Here is a 17,500-nt window from a genome sequence, read left to right as displayed (position 1 = left end):
GACTGGACTTTGGAGTGATGGAGAAAGGTCATGTGACCTGATGAGTCCAGACTGAGCCTATTCCAGAGTGATGGGCGTGTCAGGGTGAGAAGGGAAGGACATGAAGCGATGCTCCCATCATGCATAGTGTCCACTGTACAAGCCTCTGGAGACAGTGTTATGATCTGGGGTTGATCAGTTACTCAGGTCTAGACTCAGTAACGTTATGGGGCAATAAAATGAAGTCAGCTGACCACCTGAATGTACTGAACAGTGTTGCCAACTCGTTAATGAGGAAAGTAGCTATTGGCTGTCGTAGAAGTCGCTAAAAAGTCGCTAGATGACATCATCACGTAATTTGCATAATGCACGCTGCACAGTGTAAAAAAGCAGCTTTACCTGCTTCTCCAATGTGATCACATGCCAGCATAGAACAGTGTTCAGCGATAACTAATGCCATGGTGGCTTTCAGGCTTTTTTTTTTTACCATAAATGGCAGTTTGTTTTGTGTGTAACTATTGTTGACGTGTTTTATATATCGCAAAGTTTGGCATAAAAATCAGTCTTGCAATACAGGCAGTATGCCGTGTATTATCTCCAATAAAAGGCTTCAACCATCCGTTGAATTCAGGATTTGATTCCCACTCCTTTCTGAATTTCTGAGAGTATAGTTTTGACTGAGACATGATGAACTAGCGAGCTATATGTTTATGCTAAAGTCACAGAGAAGCACACACACAGTGGATGAGGTAAGTAATGAGGCTGTTTGAGTCAAATGCAGCGATTTATTCTTGTGCAGGAATTTATTTTAGACAAAAAACATTTTTTAATATGCATCGGAACAGGATATTTTAAATTTACATCCCGCTTACAAGCCAGGGCGGGATCACTTAACGCATGCGCAATTCATTTACAGTCGAGACTCGTAGGAGTGAGCATCTCCTGCTGTAACTGCAGCTGGGGGGGGGAGACACTCCTGTGAGAGGACAGGCCTGTCTGTGAGTGCTTTGGGACGGGGGGGGGGGACTCCTGCGAGAGGACAGGCCTGTCTGTGAGTGCTGTGGGACGGGGGAGGGGCCGGGGGGGGGGGGACTCCTGCGAGAGGACAGGCCTGTCTGTGAGTGCTGTGGGACGGGGGAGGGGACGGGGGGGGGGACTCCTGTGGCAAGTTGAGAAGAGCCAGTACAGACACATCAGAGTCTCCAAAAGTCTCCAGTAACACAAGAAAAAGTCGCCAGATTTGTCGCTAGTCGCTTTTTTTTTTAATTGTCGCTAGAGGGATTTGAAAAGTCGCTAAATATAGCGACAAAGTCGCTAAGTTGGCAACACTGGACTACTGAACCACCAGGGGATCACATCTATGGAGGGTTTCTTCTTCACTGATGGTGCGGGACATGTTCCAGGACTCAGTGTGTGTGTGTGTATGTAAGAGAGAGAGAGAGAGAGAGAGAACAGCTCAACTGAACCTGACCTGAACACCACAGTATGTGTGTAATCAAAGCTAAAGGTGACTGAGTCAAATATTAGAGTGTGTTCCTTTTTTGGCCAGGTGATTGGTTGGTTGGTAGGTAGCAAGCTGGATGGATGGATGGATAGATAGATAGATAGATAGATAGATAGAGAACATGTTCTCCCTTTCCAATGGAAATAGAAAATGTTGCAAGTTTGGTTGGTTTCTGCAATATGTCTATTATATATATATATATATATATATATATATATATATATATATATATATAAAACACTCCATACACAACTGCAAAATAAAGACGTGTTTAAAGAAACTTCATGCATGCACGTAACAGTTCTGGTGAAGAACATTACAGAGCGGGAAAACGTGAGATTAAACGCCTTCCTGCGCGTTAAACAGCAGCCGGAACAACGCCATCTTTAGTTAACCAATCAGGAGTCAGAACATGGCGAAAGTCCCGGACGTACCGCAAGAGTCTGTAGCTCCTCCCATTGCGTGAGCACGCACGTGCGTCAGGACGACAGGAGAAGGCATTTCCCAGCGGCGCCATTTTACTGTAGAAGAGCTGAAGCGCGCGGTGAGGGGGGAAAAAAAAAAAAAACAGCGACATCGAAAGCTATTAAGTAATACAGTGAGTATTAAAGTTAATGTTACGCGGTCGATATTTTCTTTGGCTTAAGTATTTCTGCTTAATGTTTCTTTTTCTTGTATAATAAGTTGGCATTGAGGTTTATTTAATGAACGTCTTGTATAATTGTTACGTGTGGTAGATTAGCTATATAGTTAGCATGATAGCTAACCTGCTAAAATGGCGTCTCTCTGGCTAGAAGCAGGTTCCTTTAATTTACCCTGAAAATCCTGTGCGTTTGTTGTTTTTTTTTAAATTATTTTTTAAATCTAATTAGGCTTGTGATTTAACGGTCAAACTGTCCTTTTTTAAGAAAGGCCAGGTAAGCTGCGCGGCTGACGGCGGCGTCCTGCGCCATTTTGTGTCGCTAACAAAGGCGGGGTTGTTAGCATGGTTAGCTAGCAGGCCAGTCTGGGGTTAACGAGGGATTCATTCATTTTAATGTTATTTAACGCACTGCACGTTATTTTTTGTATAAAAAATGCTGCTGCTTTCAAAAAGGTTAAAAAAAAACAAGCATGAGCTCTGTTTCGATGCTAAAGTGTTTAATGCACACATTCACTGTTAAGTAATGTCTATTTCAATTTATCGGGTAGTAAGTACTCGATTAAAAATTTGTTGACATTAGTTTCATTAAACCAGTTTTTTTTTCTGTCCCATCTCTCCCTCCGCAGATCCCATCATGCATCGTGACTGCCCGCTGGACTGTAAGGTGTATGTAGGGAATCTCGGGAATAATGGGAATAAATCCGAGCTGGAGCGAGCCTTTGGATATTACGGTCCTCTGCGCAGCGTCTGGGTGGCCAGGAATCCCCCCGGTTTCGCCTTCGTCGAGTTTGAGGACCCGAGGGACGCCACTGATGCAGTGAGAGAGCTGGACGGCAGGTAAACACACACACACACACACACACACACACAGGAGTGGTAATAATAATAATATCACCCTGCACCTCAGTTCCCAACCCACACACACAATAACCACAGAGTCCAGCTGTGAGGTCAAACACCAGCAGCCCAGTTTTCTAACCTAATAGAAGTTGGCTTTTCCCTCTCAGTTTCTATTATCAAATTTTAATGGTTTGTCTGTTTCGCTAAGAATGCGAATGAGTCGAGTTTACATCCCCGAACACTTGGCTAGGTGTTCGGGAGGGGCTTTGTGTTCAAGCGATGGTGAAGAGGATGTGAGACGATGCAGTTTCTATATCAGGGTGTAAATTAAGAACCACTCAAGTTTCGGTGGCTCTTTGTATGTGATTGATAGAAACCACCAGTTCTCAGTTAGTGAGCAGTTGTTTAAGGGGAACTGCCTTAGTTACAAGCCACAGGGGCTCTGAAGATCTGTTCACACCGATTTTGTCCTGATTATATCCAGAACACTGTTCCATCAGCTATAGTTCCGCCAACCTTGATGATCCAGTCTCCTGGACATGATCAGGACAAAACCGAGCTGCATTTACAGTGGAACTGATTTCATATTGGAACATTTCACAGGGACTGGGTGTGTAACACATGAAACGTGTTTGAACACAACGAGAGATAAACACACCTATCTTTATTTAGTGCGTATTTGTTTATGGTGTGTTTTGTGATGTTTCAGGACTCTGTGTGGGTGCCGTGTGAGAGTCGAACTATCCAATGGAGAGAAGCGCTCGCGCAATCGAGGCCCGCCCCCTTCCTGGAGCCGACGACCACGTGATGATTACCGGCGCCGCAGCCCGCCTCCCAGGCGCAGGTAGCCCCGCCCCTTTTCTCCTTTGTTCTACTTGTGCTAATGTTATCAGAGATGGCTAATGGATCTTTTTGCCCCATTCTCCCCCCTCAGTATAACGCCCATTAAAGCTCCTGCTCTCTCAAAACTTTCTGATCTTCACTTTTAAGCAGTTTAGTTCACCTGGGACTCATGTCAGTTTCTCATCTTCACTTGCCATTTGGTTGTTCATGATTTAAAGTTCAGGGTATTAGCTCAGCTAGCATGGACACAGGTGTGTGTGTAAATGAAAAGCCTGAGGCTGGATTTGTTTACAGCTTTCATAATCTGAGTAATAGCAGCTCTAAATTCATAATACATTTATTTTTGTAGCAGATTAAACACTGGGTTTTGCTTTTTAAAGCCATGAGTGCTGCAAAGTTCTCAGTTAGGTTTAGTGATGCTTGAAATGCCAATCTTTTGTTTTATTTAATAAAGGATTTTCATTTCTTTTCCCTTTATCATCTCTATATTAATAAAAATGAACCCCGTTGCAGAGTCCACCACCATGCCTCCTTCTCAGCAACCTCTGAATCAGTCAACTAAACCCTCTTTCAGCATCATGTGACCAGCGTGCCCCAATCAGCTGGCTCGGTTTCGTGTCACATGACCCCAGGCACGGGGCCCAATCGTCAGCTCGCAACCAGCCCATTGGCTCCTGAGCATGCAGCTCTCAGCTCCTCCTACTCCTCTTCCTCCTTCTCCTCCTCCAACCTTAACACCCAATCAGCAGCGGCCCACCTCACATTCCCGACCAATCAGCAATCAGCGTGTTTTACGTTCCCAAAAGTCTACACTACAAAGCAGCAGCAACAATTAAAGCAGGAAAAACCCGCTGCAGCCACTTTCACGGCCGCCAGTCTGCCTCCCCTTCGCCATTTCTAGCTTGTTGAAAACCAAAAGACTAGTAAGTTTTTCCTGCTTCATACAGTTTGATGCTGAATACAGTTGTAAAGAATGAAGAGAAATTCAGGTTTCCTCTTTTTTCCTTTTTAAAAGACTCCTTTTACTTTGATTCACAATAAAAGGGTTGGTATGGCATGCAGTTTAAATGGAGACGGCTCTTCTGGTAGTGTAGCTGCTTTAACGTTGAGCTTTCTCCATTTAAACTCGAAATAAAAACAAGTGTTAGTTTCTTCTTTGAGCATTGGGGTCCAGTGCTCTGTGCCCTCACATTGCATTATGGTCCATCATTTTTTATTTTTTTTTCTTCTTTGTGCCGGGTATAACAGGGTTTCTCAAATGTTCAGCTGTCAGTGTGTTAATACTGCACTTTAGTGGTGTTTAGCCGTGTACAGAATCCATTTGTAACCATTCAACATCACTCATTAGCTTTTTTCCCAGATGCTCAGTAATCTCACTCATTTACACAGATGTTTAGATTCCTATTTAAGTGTTTTAACGACAGGTTTCCTGCTCCAGGTGTGTGAAGGTGAGTTAAAGAGCAGTTGGCTAGCAGGACAAGGGCTGTAGGGCTGTTGTGTATTCGGTTCTGCCTCCCTGAATCTCACTCTGTCTCTACTTGTTGCCCCTCTGTCCTCCTTAGATCCCCCCGCAGGAGGAGCTTCAGCCGTAGCCGCAGCAGGTACATACGCCGGTTCTTTTTTTTTTTTTAGATGGCTCTAGTTATTGGGGATTAATTAAGCTTATGTATATAAAATTGATATTTAAATGTGATGGATGCAGGATTATGTTGACATGATGTGTGTCTTTGTGTAGATCTCTTTCTCGTGACCGCAGAAGGGAAAGATCTCTTTCTCGTGACAGGAACCACAAACCTTCACGTTCTTTCTCCAGATCCAGAAGGTACACATGTTCACGCTTTAAACGTGTTAAGTTTATTTAAGTCAGAAGTGTGTGTGAGATTGTGGGGTAGTTTTTTTTTTTTTTTTTTTTCTTCTGAATTAGTTTTGCAGAACGAACATTTAGAATTAAGGTTCTTTAAATATTGGTTGCAGCACTAACTCTGTTTAACTCTGTCTTGCAGTCGCTCTCGGTCGAATGACAGGAAGTGAGACGGACCAGAGATCCTCGATTATGGACGCCTCGTGTAAAGATGATCTTTTAAACTCCAGCGTAATGGACTCTGACTCAGACACCCTTTCTTCATTAGTCTTTTCTTTATTTTCTGTATTTTATAAAGAGATCAGATGTTTTAGAGCGGTTATGTTTCTCACTTTGTTGTGCGCATGAGAGGGAGAGAGGGACGCAGAGCTCCATTTCTCAGCTGTCACCATTCCATCGCCGATCATTTTTAATATCGTTTAGGTTTTTTTTGTGTATGATGTTCCCTGCTTGTGGTCATGCATGGTCATGTGAATGTAACCATCATTTCCTCCTACATGTGATTCTGCACAAGAGATGTGAAGTGGACTTTCTTTCCCTTTTTTTTTTTTTTTGTTTGATGGCGTTGGGAATCCTCTCTGAATTAGTCATGAGCTTAAAACGGGAAACTGTACGGCACTATGAAGAAATGTTTTCCCCTCTTTTTTTTTTTTTTTTTATTTCTTTGTAGTGTTTGTACGTTTGTAATGTTCATCAAAAATAAAAAAAAATAAAAAAAGGTTTCAGAATGTCCTTTTTAGTTTCATTTCACACGTGTGCACAAACTAGTACGTGTTTCATTACATCCTGTACCAAGTGTTAGTTTCAATAGCAAGTACGATCCTCCAGTAGTAATGTGGAGTGTGTCATCCAACTCCTCAAACACTTCTTCTGTGCATGGACACCACTGACTCTCTTAATGCTGGGATTTATACAGCAGCTAAGGTTTGGGCCAAGTCCCTCTGACCCAGTAGCTGTCAGTCATTGGATGTAATTCATACTATGGCCAGCAGAGGGCTATACTCGCAGCACGTGTTTAATTTCTTGTGTTCAGTGCCCTGTATGAAACAATGTTTGATGTTACAGTAAAATACTAATAGCAGTGTTTGGGGTCGTCAGATAATCGCTGGAGTTGAACAGTGGAATATAATAGTACATTTATTTGTGTAGTCATAACACAGGCGAGGGTTAGTGCATTCGAGTGTCAGTGCTTGGTAACGGTCAGAGGTGAACGTTTTACCAGATTTTGGGGATCCCCAGTGAAATGAGAAGCTGCAGGTGTTTCTGCGAGTGTTTATAGCAGCTGCTAAATGTCTAATGATGGAGCTGTGACATTATACATTAAACTACATTCTAACTTTCAGCACTACGCTGTTTTTTTATGTACAGTAAGTATGAATTGTTGGTGTGTGTGTGTGTGTTGCTGCTGCTACCCTCAGAAGACCTGCCTGACCTCTTATTACTCTTTGCGGAAGCCCCGCCCACTCTCTCACGCTGTCCAATCGAGTGGTGACGCCTTTTTCACCCGCCCCCTCAGCCTGAGCACGAGTTCCACGTGACTCACGTGACGTGACCCGGTCCTGTCCGGTACACTGCTTCCTCGGGGCGCTTAAACATTTCGCGCGCTTTTCTCTCTGTCTAGCCGGACTTTACTCAGCGGCGCATGACGTCAGAAAAACGGTGACTCACAGCGCGCACATGAGCACGTGCCGGGTTTTCCCGCCTCGGCACTCAAAAGAGCGCGCGCGTCGGCCTGTCAGAGCTGTGTCAGATTTCCCGCCATTCAGTGACGTCATCAGATTCCGCTGCTAAACTAACTGTTGTTAGTCTGAGTTACTCCTGCTAGCAATTCTGTCTGATAATCCGACTGAATAAGTAAACCGGATCTTATTTACTCATTCCTTTATACATAAGACCTGATGCAAGAAGAGATAACAGTGATTGTTTAAAAAGGTTTATGGGACAATATCATTATAATGTGCCTTTAAGACTATCAAATAAAAAGATCTTCAGTTTATCTTTCTTTAGTTTTTTATTAAATAGACATGTACATTTTCAGAAATATAGTGCATCCCAAAAAATACATATACAAAAATTGTTTGTTTGTTTGTTTGTTTGTGAAACTCTCACATACACTGCCTGTCCAGAAAACTCACCACCGGGCTTTAACTAAGCAAATACAGTGCAACCTCGGCATACGGACTTAATTGGTCCCGGGGGCCAGTTCTTAAGGCTAAATTCAAAATAATGTAAATGCAGATAATTTGTTGTAGCCACCCAAAAATATTACCAATATCACCAGTTTCCAACATTAGCATCATATTTTTGCATTTAAAAAACAATCAAAGCATTTAGAAAAGACATGTAAATAAAATAACACTGGACAACAAAGATTTTGCTTCTTGAACACTGTTTTTTAAATTTATTAATTAATTTTCTTTTTTGTCATGTTTAATTCATTTTGTTTTTGTGATAACCCTATTAACAATGTTTTGTGCACCATGGACATGCCCAGGGACAGAACGAGGACAAGTTGCCTTGCGGTTCACTGGTAGCTTGCAGTATGGGCATGCTTGGACATGTATGCTATTCACTGTGATAATATAGGCATTAAAGATCACATTTTGTTACAAAATATAGCACTGTCTCAGTAGCAATACAGCAAGAAAGCTAGAGACTGTAGTCTTTTTACAGGACTTTGGTGTCAGTCAGTTTGTCTCATCGTTGACGGAACAGCCACAATACATTCTGCCTCTTTTGTGGTGAGTACACACTTACTGTACGCCTCAGAGACACTTAACAACTGCTTTTGTAAAGAAAGCATATTGACTGTACTTTGGCTGCATGTAAAATTGGTGATCAAGACAAGGAATGGGCACGGAAGATTTGTTGCCCACTTGTGCCATCAATCTGAGAACTTTCCTCAGAGGGGCTGATTGGCCGAGCTCTTTCAGAGGGGAGGAATGGTACCTCATTTCCACTACACTGGTGCTGATGTAAATGCGGGCCGGTTCTTGGTGGTTCCCAGTCCAGCACCGGACCGGATTTACACTAAACAGGAGCTCAGCGGGAGCTGCATGATAATACGTCACAGGCCACGTCCACTAAACAGAAACGAACCATGGCCAATGTCAGTTTACTGGTTATTCTCCAAACTAGTATGAAAATGTATTTCAGTATCCAAAAGCAGCTTATTCGACATGTTATAAAAACATTTATTTTTCAAAAGCACAAGAGCAGATAATCAACAGCGACATCATTACTATACTATTATTCACAAGGGCAGAATGGAGTAATAACACAAATAGCCTCAGGCAGCTTCTACAGAGCAGGATCTCTGTAACTTCAGATATCTTTTCTGCAGAACAAAACTATCCAGCCCTGGTCTCATTTTAACATACAAACACTGTCTATGACTTTTCAAGTAGGCCTCGCTATTTCATAGCAACATTACAGAAAGTCCTCTACTGGAACACATAGTTGGATAGTTAATGTCAGAAATATAAACTGCCTTGAAGCACACATCAACCGCCCCAAGTAGTGTGCATTGCTCCAGAGCCTGTCCCACCAGAATGACGAATGCCTGAGAGCAGCGCTGGTCATTATCTCCTATCGTCAAAATGTAGGGGTACGGCCTTGACCCTTCAGCCTGCTGGAGGTATTCCACCATGTTGGTGCCAACCTTAGAAAGAAAGTAAAAATTTTGTTGAATAGCAAATATTAAACTGAATAAGACTATCAATTTAGTGTGTAATAGGATTGATACTAAATAAAAAATGACAAAGATAGGGTATAGGTACCCTGTAACAAAAACATGGAGACAGCTACTACCAAAAATAAAACAGCAAAATAAGCATGGCTTTTAGAATAAAGCTTCTTAAAATATATTTTTAAAAGTCAGACTAGTTAATGTGGTTGCTAACGCTAGCAACCTAACTAAATGCCTGCGTCATGCTAGCACTACAGTTAACAGTATAGCGTTAATTCATCACTTTACCATCTTCGTCACCCTGTGAACATTCTACAAAGAAAGCTAATAGGCTCAGACATCTTATCCGTTTCTTTCACACACAGGTGGGGTTCTTTGGCTAACTATAGCAGCTATTGTCAGCTAAATTATCTTACCTCAGACCAGCCTGAAAGTTTAAGTGTAACCTTAACACGGTAACAGTAATAAATCTTACATATACTGATAATTTTTTAGTCATATGTGACTTGTGAGTGAACATGTGTATACAGACCTTGTATTAAACATAATTTTCCCTTAAATGCATGAGGAGGATGAACCGTCATCAGCGCTCAAGAGAGAAGACATGAAGCTGACAGCCGCTGAATACACCGGTGAACTTTGGGGGAGGGGCCACCAAACTTCAACCCAGCAGCTGGGTTACACAAAAACTACCCAGATATTATATAGAATAACCCAGAAAAATGACCCAACAGAGGATACCCAGCGCTTGGGGAGAAAAAACAACCCAGGTTTTTTTAGTGTGTAGGACCCACTCATAAAGCAGGTCACACTTTAGATTTAATATTATCCTTCAGATTAAGTATAAGAAATAAAATCACAATTCCACAGTCTGAAGTTATCTCAGATCAATATCTTGTCTCGATTAAGGTGTGTTATAGTAATAACATACGCACAGCGCCGCGCTACTGCTTTAAACGTACATTCACATCAAATACCACACAGAGTTTTATCAGTAATCTCCCAGAGTTATCAACTTCGATTAGATCACCGTCTGACCCCACAGAACTCGATCAGGCGACTGAATATTTAATGTCGACGTTCCGTTATACCTTAAATAATGTAGCTCCAGTTAAAAGGGAAACTATTAGAGATAAGAAACTTGCTCCCTGGTATAACGATCACACGCGCACTTTAAAACAGACCGCTCGGAAATTAGAACGTAAATGGCGTCAAACTAAATTGTTAGTATTTCAAATAGCATGGAAGGAGAGCATCCTGAACTATAGAAAAGCTCTTAGTGTAGCTAGATCAACATATCTCTCCACTCTTATAGAAAATAACAAAAATAATCCTAGATTCTTATTTAATGCTGTAGCCAAATTAACCAGAAATAAGACCACTGCAGAAATCTCCACAACAACATACAGTAGTGAGGACTTCATAAATTTTTTCAATAACAAAATCATAAAAAATTGGCAAAAAATTCAGGCTTTGAAATCAGACAATTTAAGTGATACAGATGATAAACTAACCACACCACATTAGAACCTAGAATACTTTACTCCCCTTGAAGCGAGAGAACTAATTTCACTCATCTCTTCTTACTCTCTTTCTCTTTCATACTGGTCTAATCAACATCCGTGCACGCGTGTACTGTTTACTATAACACTGTGACCAAGTGTGTGTGCGTAAAACATATTTTATTTTGTGTATGTATGCGTGTGTGTACAGCGTGTGTATAAAGCAAAAACAAGTCTCATTAGAGAGGTTAAAGACCCATTTTCTCTCTCTGTATCAGGGCTCAGCCTTCTCTTTGTGTCTGTGTGCACGCGCATCAGTGGACACCGTGTCACACACACACACACACACACACAGACCCCTCTACTTTCACCTTCACAGACAGACACACACACTCTTTCTCTCTGCACAACACAAAAACAATGCGATTCTTTTCAAGGGTAAAGTGCAGGGTAATTTGTTTTATTTTTACTTTACAGCAGTGATTCCGTTAGTGTGTGGCTCAATCAAGTGTCATTAGAGAGATTTCTTGTTTATTTTTCCGATAAAACAGTGTTTCCGTTGTGTGTGTAAGACAAGAAGGGGAAGAGGATTGAATTATGCTCGTAATCCAAGGTTCCACTGTATTAGGTTAACCCTAACCCTATCCATTCTACATGTTCTTAAGTGGAGTTTGGTGTTCCACAGGGTTCAGTGCTTTTTTTTTCCTTCGGGCAACATCATTCGTAAGCATGGTATTAGTTTTCATTTTTATGCTGATGACACACTGTTATACGTCTCAATTAAAGTTGAGCAATGTGTGCAGGACATAAGAGATTGGATGCTAATTAACTTCCTTCTGTTTAATCCTGATAAGACAGAAGTTCTAGTCATAGGACCGCATGCAGCTGGAAGCAGGATTTTAGATCAGTCTGTAACTTTAGATGGCCTTTCTGTTCCATCAAGTGCAACAGTAAAAGACCTCGGTGTGATTATAGATTCCAGCCTTTCATTTAAAGCACATGTAGATAATATTACTAGGATAGAATTCTTTCACCGCAGAAATATTGCCAAGATAAGAAATATATTGTCACTAAACGATGCAGAAAAACTAGTTCATGCTTTTATCACCTCTAGGTTGGACTATTGTAATGCCTTACTGTCTAGTTGTTCAACTAGGTGCATAAACAAGTTTCAGCTAGTCCAGAATGCAGCAGCGAGAGTCCTCACTAGAACCAGAAGATACGAGCACATCACCCCTATCTTATCTTCACTGCATTGGCTCCCCGTGAAATTTCGCATTGATTTTAAAATACTCCTCTTTTTAAATGGTCTCACACCGCAGTATCTGAGTGAACTGCTAGTGTCTTACGAACTGCCACGCCTACTTCGATCAAAGGATGCAGGCTGCTTGTCAGTACCGCGTATTATGAAAATTACAGCAGGGGGCAGAGCTTTTTCTTACAAAGCCCCAAAGTTATGGAATAGTCTTCCAAATAGTGTTCGGGACTCAGACACAGTCTCAGTGTTTAAGTCCTGGCTAAAAACCTATTTATTTAGCCAAGCATTTTTATAAATAGATTAGCCTTAGGTAAAGGAGCAGATCTGGGGGACTCATGGACGTAGAGTATTATGGTGAACTGGTATGTTTAGATGCTGTCTTCCTCACTCTCATTGATCACTCAGGTTTGTTGACGGTGAGGTGATTGTTTGCTTTACATCTCAGTTCCCCCTCATGTCTGTGTTTCCTTCTGGCTCCTCCCCTTTTAGTTATGATGTCATAGTTAGTCCTGCCGGAGTCTCTGCTTGCACTCTACAGTTAATATACATTCACATTATACATTATGTGACTGCGACCCTACCTAACTGTTTGTTATCTCTCCTCTTCTCCTCTCCCCTCTTCTGCTCTCTCTCCCACCCTCTCTCTTTCGAGCTACACATGTCGTTCCTGTGCTGCCAGTGATCCAGACTCCCTCTGCCCTCCAGACCTGTCTGACCCATCCTGGTGCCCTACTTCTGGTTGGAGATCTTGTCGCATGGATGCCCCGTGTGTCTCTTTGGAATGTGTCTGTGAAAGGTTTCATTTTACCATAAAGACGGTTCTGGCCTCGACTGGTGTTAACAGCTGTTTTTTGGAGGACTTGACTCGGCTGCGGTTGCTCGATAGTTCAAGATTGCAATTGTCGCCAATAACTATCTGGACTCCATATTTACATCAATTAACATCACCTATTATAGCTGAACTGGCTAACACACCTAACACACTGTATAAATGCAGATCAATTCCTGCTTTCTGTTTCACCCAGATGAGGATGGGTTCCCTGTTGAGTCTGGTTCCTCTCAGGGTTCCTTCCTATTACCATCTCAGGGAGTTTTTCCTTCCCACTGTCGCCCTCGGCTTGGTCACCAGGGACGATCTGCTCATCTTAATTCATGCACACTTACATTCCATACAAACTTAAATAATTATTTTAATTGTGTAAAGCTGCTTTGTGACAATGACAATTGGTAAAAACGCTATACAAATAAAATTGAATTGAATCAAATTGGAGTTTCCTACAGTCTACATGAGCCTCCAGGAACGAACTGGACTTCATTTTAACTTTAACACATCTCCTGTTATACTGAACTTCCAGTCTCACAGCCTCCTAACACACAGTATGAGTGCAGATCAATCCCTGCTATCCGTTATCACCCAGATGAGGATGGGTTCCCTGTTGAGTCTGGTTCCTCTCAAGGTTTATTCCTATTACCATCTCAGGGAGTTTTTCCTTGCCCCTGTCGCCCTCGGCTTGCTCACCAGGGACAAACTGACTTGATTCATACACATTCACATTTTATGCAAAATAATTCTTTTGATTGTGTAAAGCTGCTTTGCGACAATATCAATTGTTAAAAGTGCTATACAAATAAAATTGAATAGAATTGAAAAATAACCATAGGTGAGGTGTGTGAGATCAGGTGTCCACATACTATTGGCATTATATGGAGTATACATGTACTAAGCCATGTCCTTTTCAGCTTATTTAGTTATTTCAGGTCTAGTACATTGATGTTGTCTCTGTGTTAGATAAAGTGTAGTATATTTTTAGGAACACTTGCTGGATTGAAAGCACGTTTGAGTCTCCTGATGGAATAGTGTGCTTTTGTCCTTAGGAACCCTGATGTAATACATTTACACACTTACTCATTTGTTTTTTGACTGTTTGACACACACCTGCTGACCTATTGATAGACAAGTTCACACCCTGAATACACACCTGTTGTGACGTTTCTGTGTTCCTCATTGTACATAATGTTCAAATTTATTCCCGCCCTGCATAGATAAAGGGGTATCATGAAATCTTTATTCTGTTCTCGTTTGCCAGTTATAACTTTTAACATTCATATTGTTCTTTCAGAAACTATACAGTGCGTCTCAGAACTGCATGTTCTGGTCATCAGAGACTCACTGTCTCACACACACACACACACACACACACACACAATACAGTGCTGTTATGAATGGGGAGTGTATAAGAATTTGGAACTTTGCCAGGTGGAAAAGTTGAGTTAGTGCCCAATAGAAAGGGGAGATAATTGCCAGTTTTACACTCTTATTCATGTGCATTCAAGTCATCTGAATACCCATCAGTTCATTTATCTGCTGTTTATCGCTTTAATAGAAATGAAAAAGGCTGTTTAAAGTTCTGACCGAACAAAGATCTGCATAGTTTTTTTAATCAGAAATATTAGATATATACTAGCTTAAAATGGCAATCTCAAAACCTTCAGACTGAAAAACACAGCATTTATACAGAGCGGTATCTCTCATTCACCTATTTTTTGCTGGATCTTCAAAAAAAAAAAATATCTGCAAGGCTTCATTCCACATGAACAGAACCACACCAGATTAAAGATTTTTTCATTTTAATACTCAGCTATTATTGGCCTTCAGACATCAAACCCAGTATGAGGTGTGAGGTAGAAGAAGCCCTCTCGCCTGCATCAAGTTTGTGCAAGCCTATTTTTGCCCCAGTAACAGAAGTGGTGTCTCTATGCTGTGAAGTGGTCATGGGAGTTGATGCTAGTCACTCTAGTCAGTGGATGTGTTTCCATCAGCTACACCTCGTCACGTTTCCCAAGCATCCCAGAAGCAGCTCTCCCTAGTCTATTTTTGCTTCTGAGGTGCATCTGAAAGCAACAACACGCCAGTCATGTAGCGCTTTTTTCCCCAAATAAGCTTTTATTTGCACAACCATACAAATACTAAATATCAAATTTGTGGAGCATGAAGGTGCAGAGAGCTCAGGCTAAGGTCAGGCACTCTCCTCCTCTAACCTCTAGCACACCTGCCGCTAATATTTACACGCCACTTGACCAGTTGTGGTGGATCAGACAGATAGATCCCTCATTCCAGGGGTATATTCACCAGTTCAAGCAGCACAGAGTTTTAGAAACACGCTAAATGGAATTTAAAGCTTTAAAATAAACAAAGCAGAAGAGTGTATAGTGTAGGAGTCGAGTCTGGTAGAGCAGTGGGGTGTAAATCTCAGGTACCTGAGTGAAACTGAAGTGGCAGTGCAGAGTGCTGTGATATTTCCTCCTGAACTTTTGTGTCAAACAGTAAATGTAAACAAAATGTATGTAGGAACCAAAGTCGTGTTCGGGGAACCAAAGAAAGGTCGGACCGCACGTGCCACAGGACTGGGCCGAGGAATCATTTCAGCTGCTCGCTGTTGCTTTACATTGCTGAGATACTGAAAAAAAAATACATTTTAAGTGACAGTTTTCATCTTCTCAGTATTTCAGTTCTACACAAATCATGTAAATCATGTCTTCACTTTCTGCTCTAACTGTGTATTGTGTTTAATTAAACATTATACAGGCCCGTAGCCAGAGGGGGTTCGGGTGGTTCGAACGACCCACCCCTCACTGCCAAAGGTCCAGAATTTTTTGTTGTTATTATTATTATTATTATTATTATTATTATTATTGAGACAGATTAAAATTGTTGGGCATTATTTAAAATAACACTTTATTACAAAACAATTTACAAAAAAAAAACGCGACATGTGACGAGTCTGCGCAGCAACTGACGTTTTTTAAATCTGTGAGGCGGCATCTAGCGGTGTATAATATGGGTCAAAAAGAGCAGGAGAGACGGAAGAGAAAGCAGGGGGCAGCGTCATTATTGCAGAATATTAAACATATGTTCAAAAAGACTGCCAAACAGAATAAGTCTGTTACTACCTCAAGATCAAATTGCTAACGCTAGTTAAGTGGTAGCTAATCGTCAACCCCACATCACACACAGAATAGTTCTCTTGTGCCTTTTCTTGAGCAGTCTGAATGGCTATGACAAGTCTGTAACATCTTAAATAAACATTAACAGACAGGAGCCTATCTGATGGATCTGTGATTTTATTATGTTAAAAATGTTAAACCATCAAAAAAAGAAAAGAAAAGAAAGAACGACGAGTTCAATGCGTAAACAAACCTGCTTGACCATGCATAATATTAGGATTTATTTACATTTTATTTTGAATTAATAAATTATTATATTAAATTAGTAGATTTATTAAATTATTCTATTAACCATAGGCGATGCTGTCTAGAGTCTATACGCGGTGTAGACAGCATTCGAATGAAGTTTATCATAAATAATTGTTACATAAAACATAAAATAAAATAAGCACACAAAAAAATATTTTTATTCATCCCACAGTTTTGTAAGTACATAAACTGAAAACGTCTTTTTCCGTAATATTTGTATATTATTATTATTAGATCATTATTGGTAATATTTTTCAAAAGCATGCACATTATGATACCAGCAGACTAATCCAGCACATGTCACTAAAATGCAGTATTTAAACCTCAAAATGAAATACAAAATGAATAAATACTCAAATACAAAATACTGAGAAAAAAGGTCCACTTTTAAAAAAAAGAACCCCCCCTTGCACCCGGCTGGCTACGGGCCTGTTATAATAACAGTCAGTTAGTGTCATTACCAAACCATCAGCTGTTATAGCCAGTGCTACATCTACTCTGTAATACACTGATGAAACACACACACACACACACACACTCAGGTTTTATAAATAGAGGACTTGGAGTCAGAGTGGGAAGGGAACGCGGTGGAATGTCTGCGCACAAGACCGCGCATGCGCAGCGCGGCTCAGGCAGAGTCCCACAGCTGGAGTTTCCTACAACTGGAGTCCGGCTCACGTGCGCGTGTGTTTACCAGCTCGCACGTGCTCACTGGTACACGTGTTTCACGACGTCAGGCTCCGCCCATGTACGGGGGGCGGGGGGGGGGGTAGCAGGAGGAGCCACAAAGAGGAGACTGAGGAGTACCGCTGACACGGAGCGCATTCTCACCGGGTCTCACACACACACACACACACACACACCGGGTCTCTCGCATCTATGTTCTGCACCGGATTGTCTCGTGACTGAATGTAGAGTTCAGTGGGTCTGAGAATCTTCTCGACTTTCCTACACACACTCCTCTACACACACTGCTCTACACACACTCCTCTCAGGTGAGTTCCTGTTTCTCTGTGTGTATTACTGATTATGTGCTGATGTGTTTCACATGAGGAACATTATTATTATTGTTGTTGTTTTTGTTGTTGTTATTGTTGTTGTTATTATTGAACACAGGAGAGAAACACA

At 41.4% G+C, this 17,500-nt stretch overlaps 2 protein-coding genes across 3 annotated transcripts in view; both read left to right on the top strand.

Annotated features, from left to right (window-relative positions):
* The first annotated feature begins 1,989 nt into the window (after positions 1-1,989).
* srsf3b (serine and arginine rich splicing factor 3b) lies at positions 1,990-6,360 on the top strand. 2 transcript variants are annotated; one of them, XM_053484572.1, is made up of 6 exons: positions 1,990-2,081; positions 2,753-2,963; positions 3,676-3,810; positions 5,372-5,410; positions 5,545-5,631; positions 5,813-6,356. In XM_053484572.1, exons 2-6 carry the CDS (start codon positions 2,761-2,763, stop codon positions 5,838-5,840), a joined length of 492 nt encoding a protein of 163 aa, XP_053340547.1. In that variant the 5' UTR covers positions 1,990-2,081; positions 2,753-2,760; the 3' UTR covers positions 5,841-6,356. The 2 variants fall into 2 exon arrangements, with proteins under 2 accessions (XP_053340547.1, XP_053340549.1); XM_053484574.1 differs by lacking the exon at positions 1,990-2,081 and having other exon boundaries at positions 2,755-2,963; positions 5,813-6,360.
* A 10,853-nt stretch (positions 6,361-17,213) lies between these two features.
* cdkn1a (cyclin-dependent kinase inhibitor 1A) overlaps positions 17,214-17,500 on the top strand; it is a 3,039-nt gene continuing 2,752 nt past the window's right edge. The window contains exon 1 of the mRNA XM_053484314.1: positions 17,214-17,367. The gene's annotated coding sequence lies outside the window, so the exon portion shown is untranslated. The remainder of the gene's footprint in view (positions 17,368-17,500) is intronic.

This window comes from Clarias gariepinus, chromosome 23 (assembly GCF_024256425.1).
Source record: "Clarias gariepinus isolate MV-2021 ecotype Netherlands chromosome 23, CGAR_prim_01v2, whole genome shotgun sequence".
Taxonomy (NCBI): domain Eukaryota; kingdom Metazoa; phylum Chordata; class Actinopteri; order Siluriformes; family Clariidae; genus Clarias; species Clarias gariepinus.
Note: the sequence above shows the minus strand (reverse complement) of the source record. Positions and strands in the feature narration are given on the sequence as shown.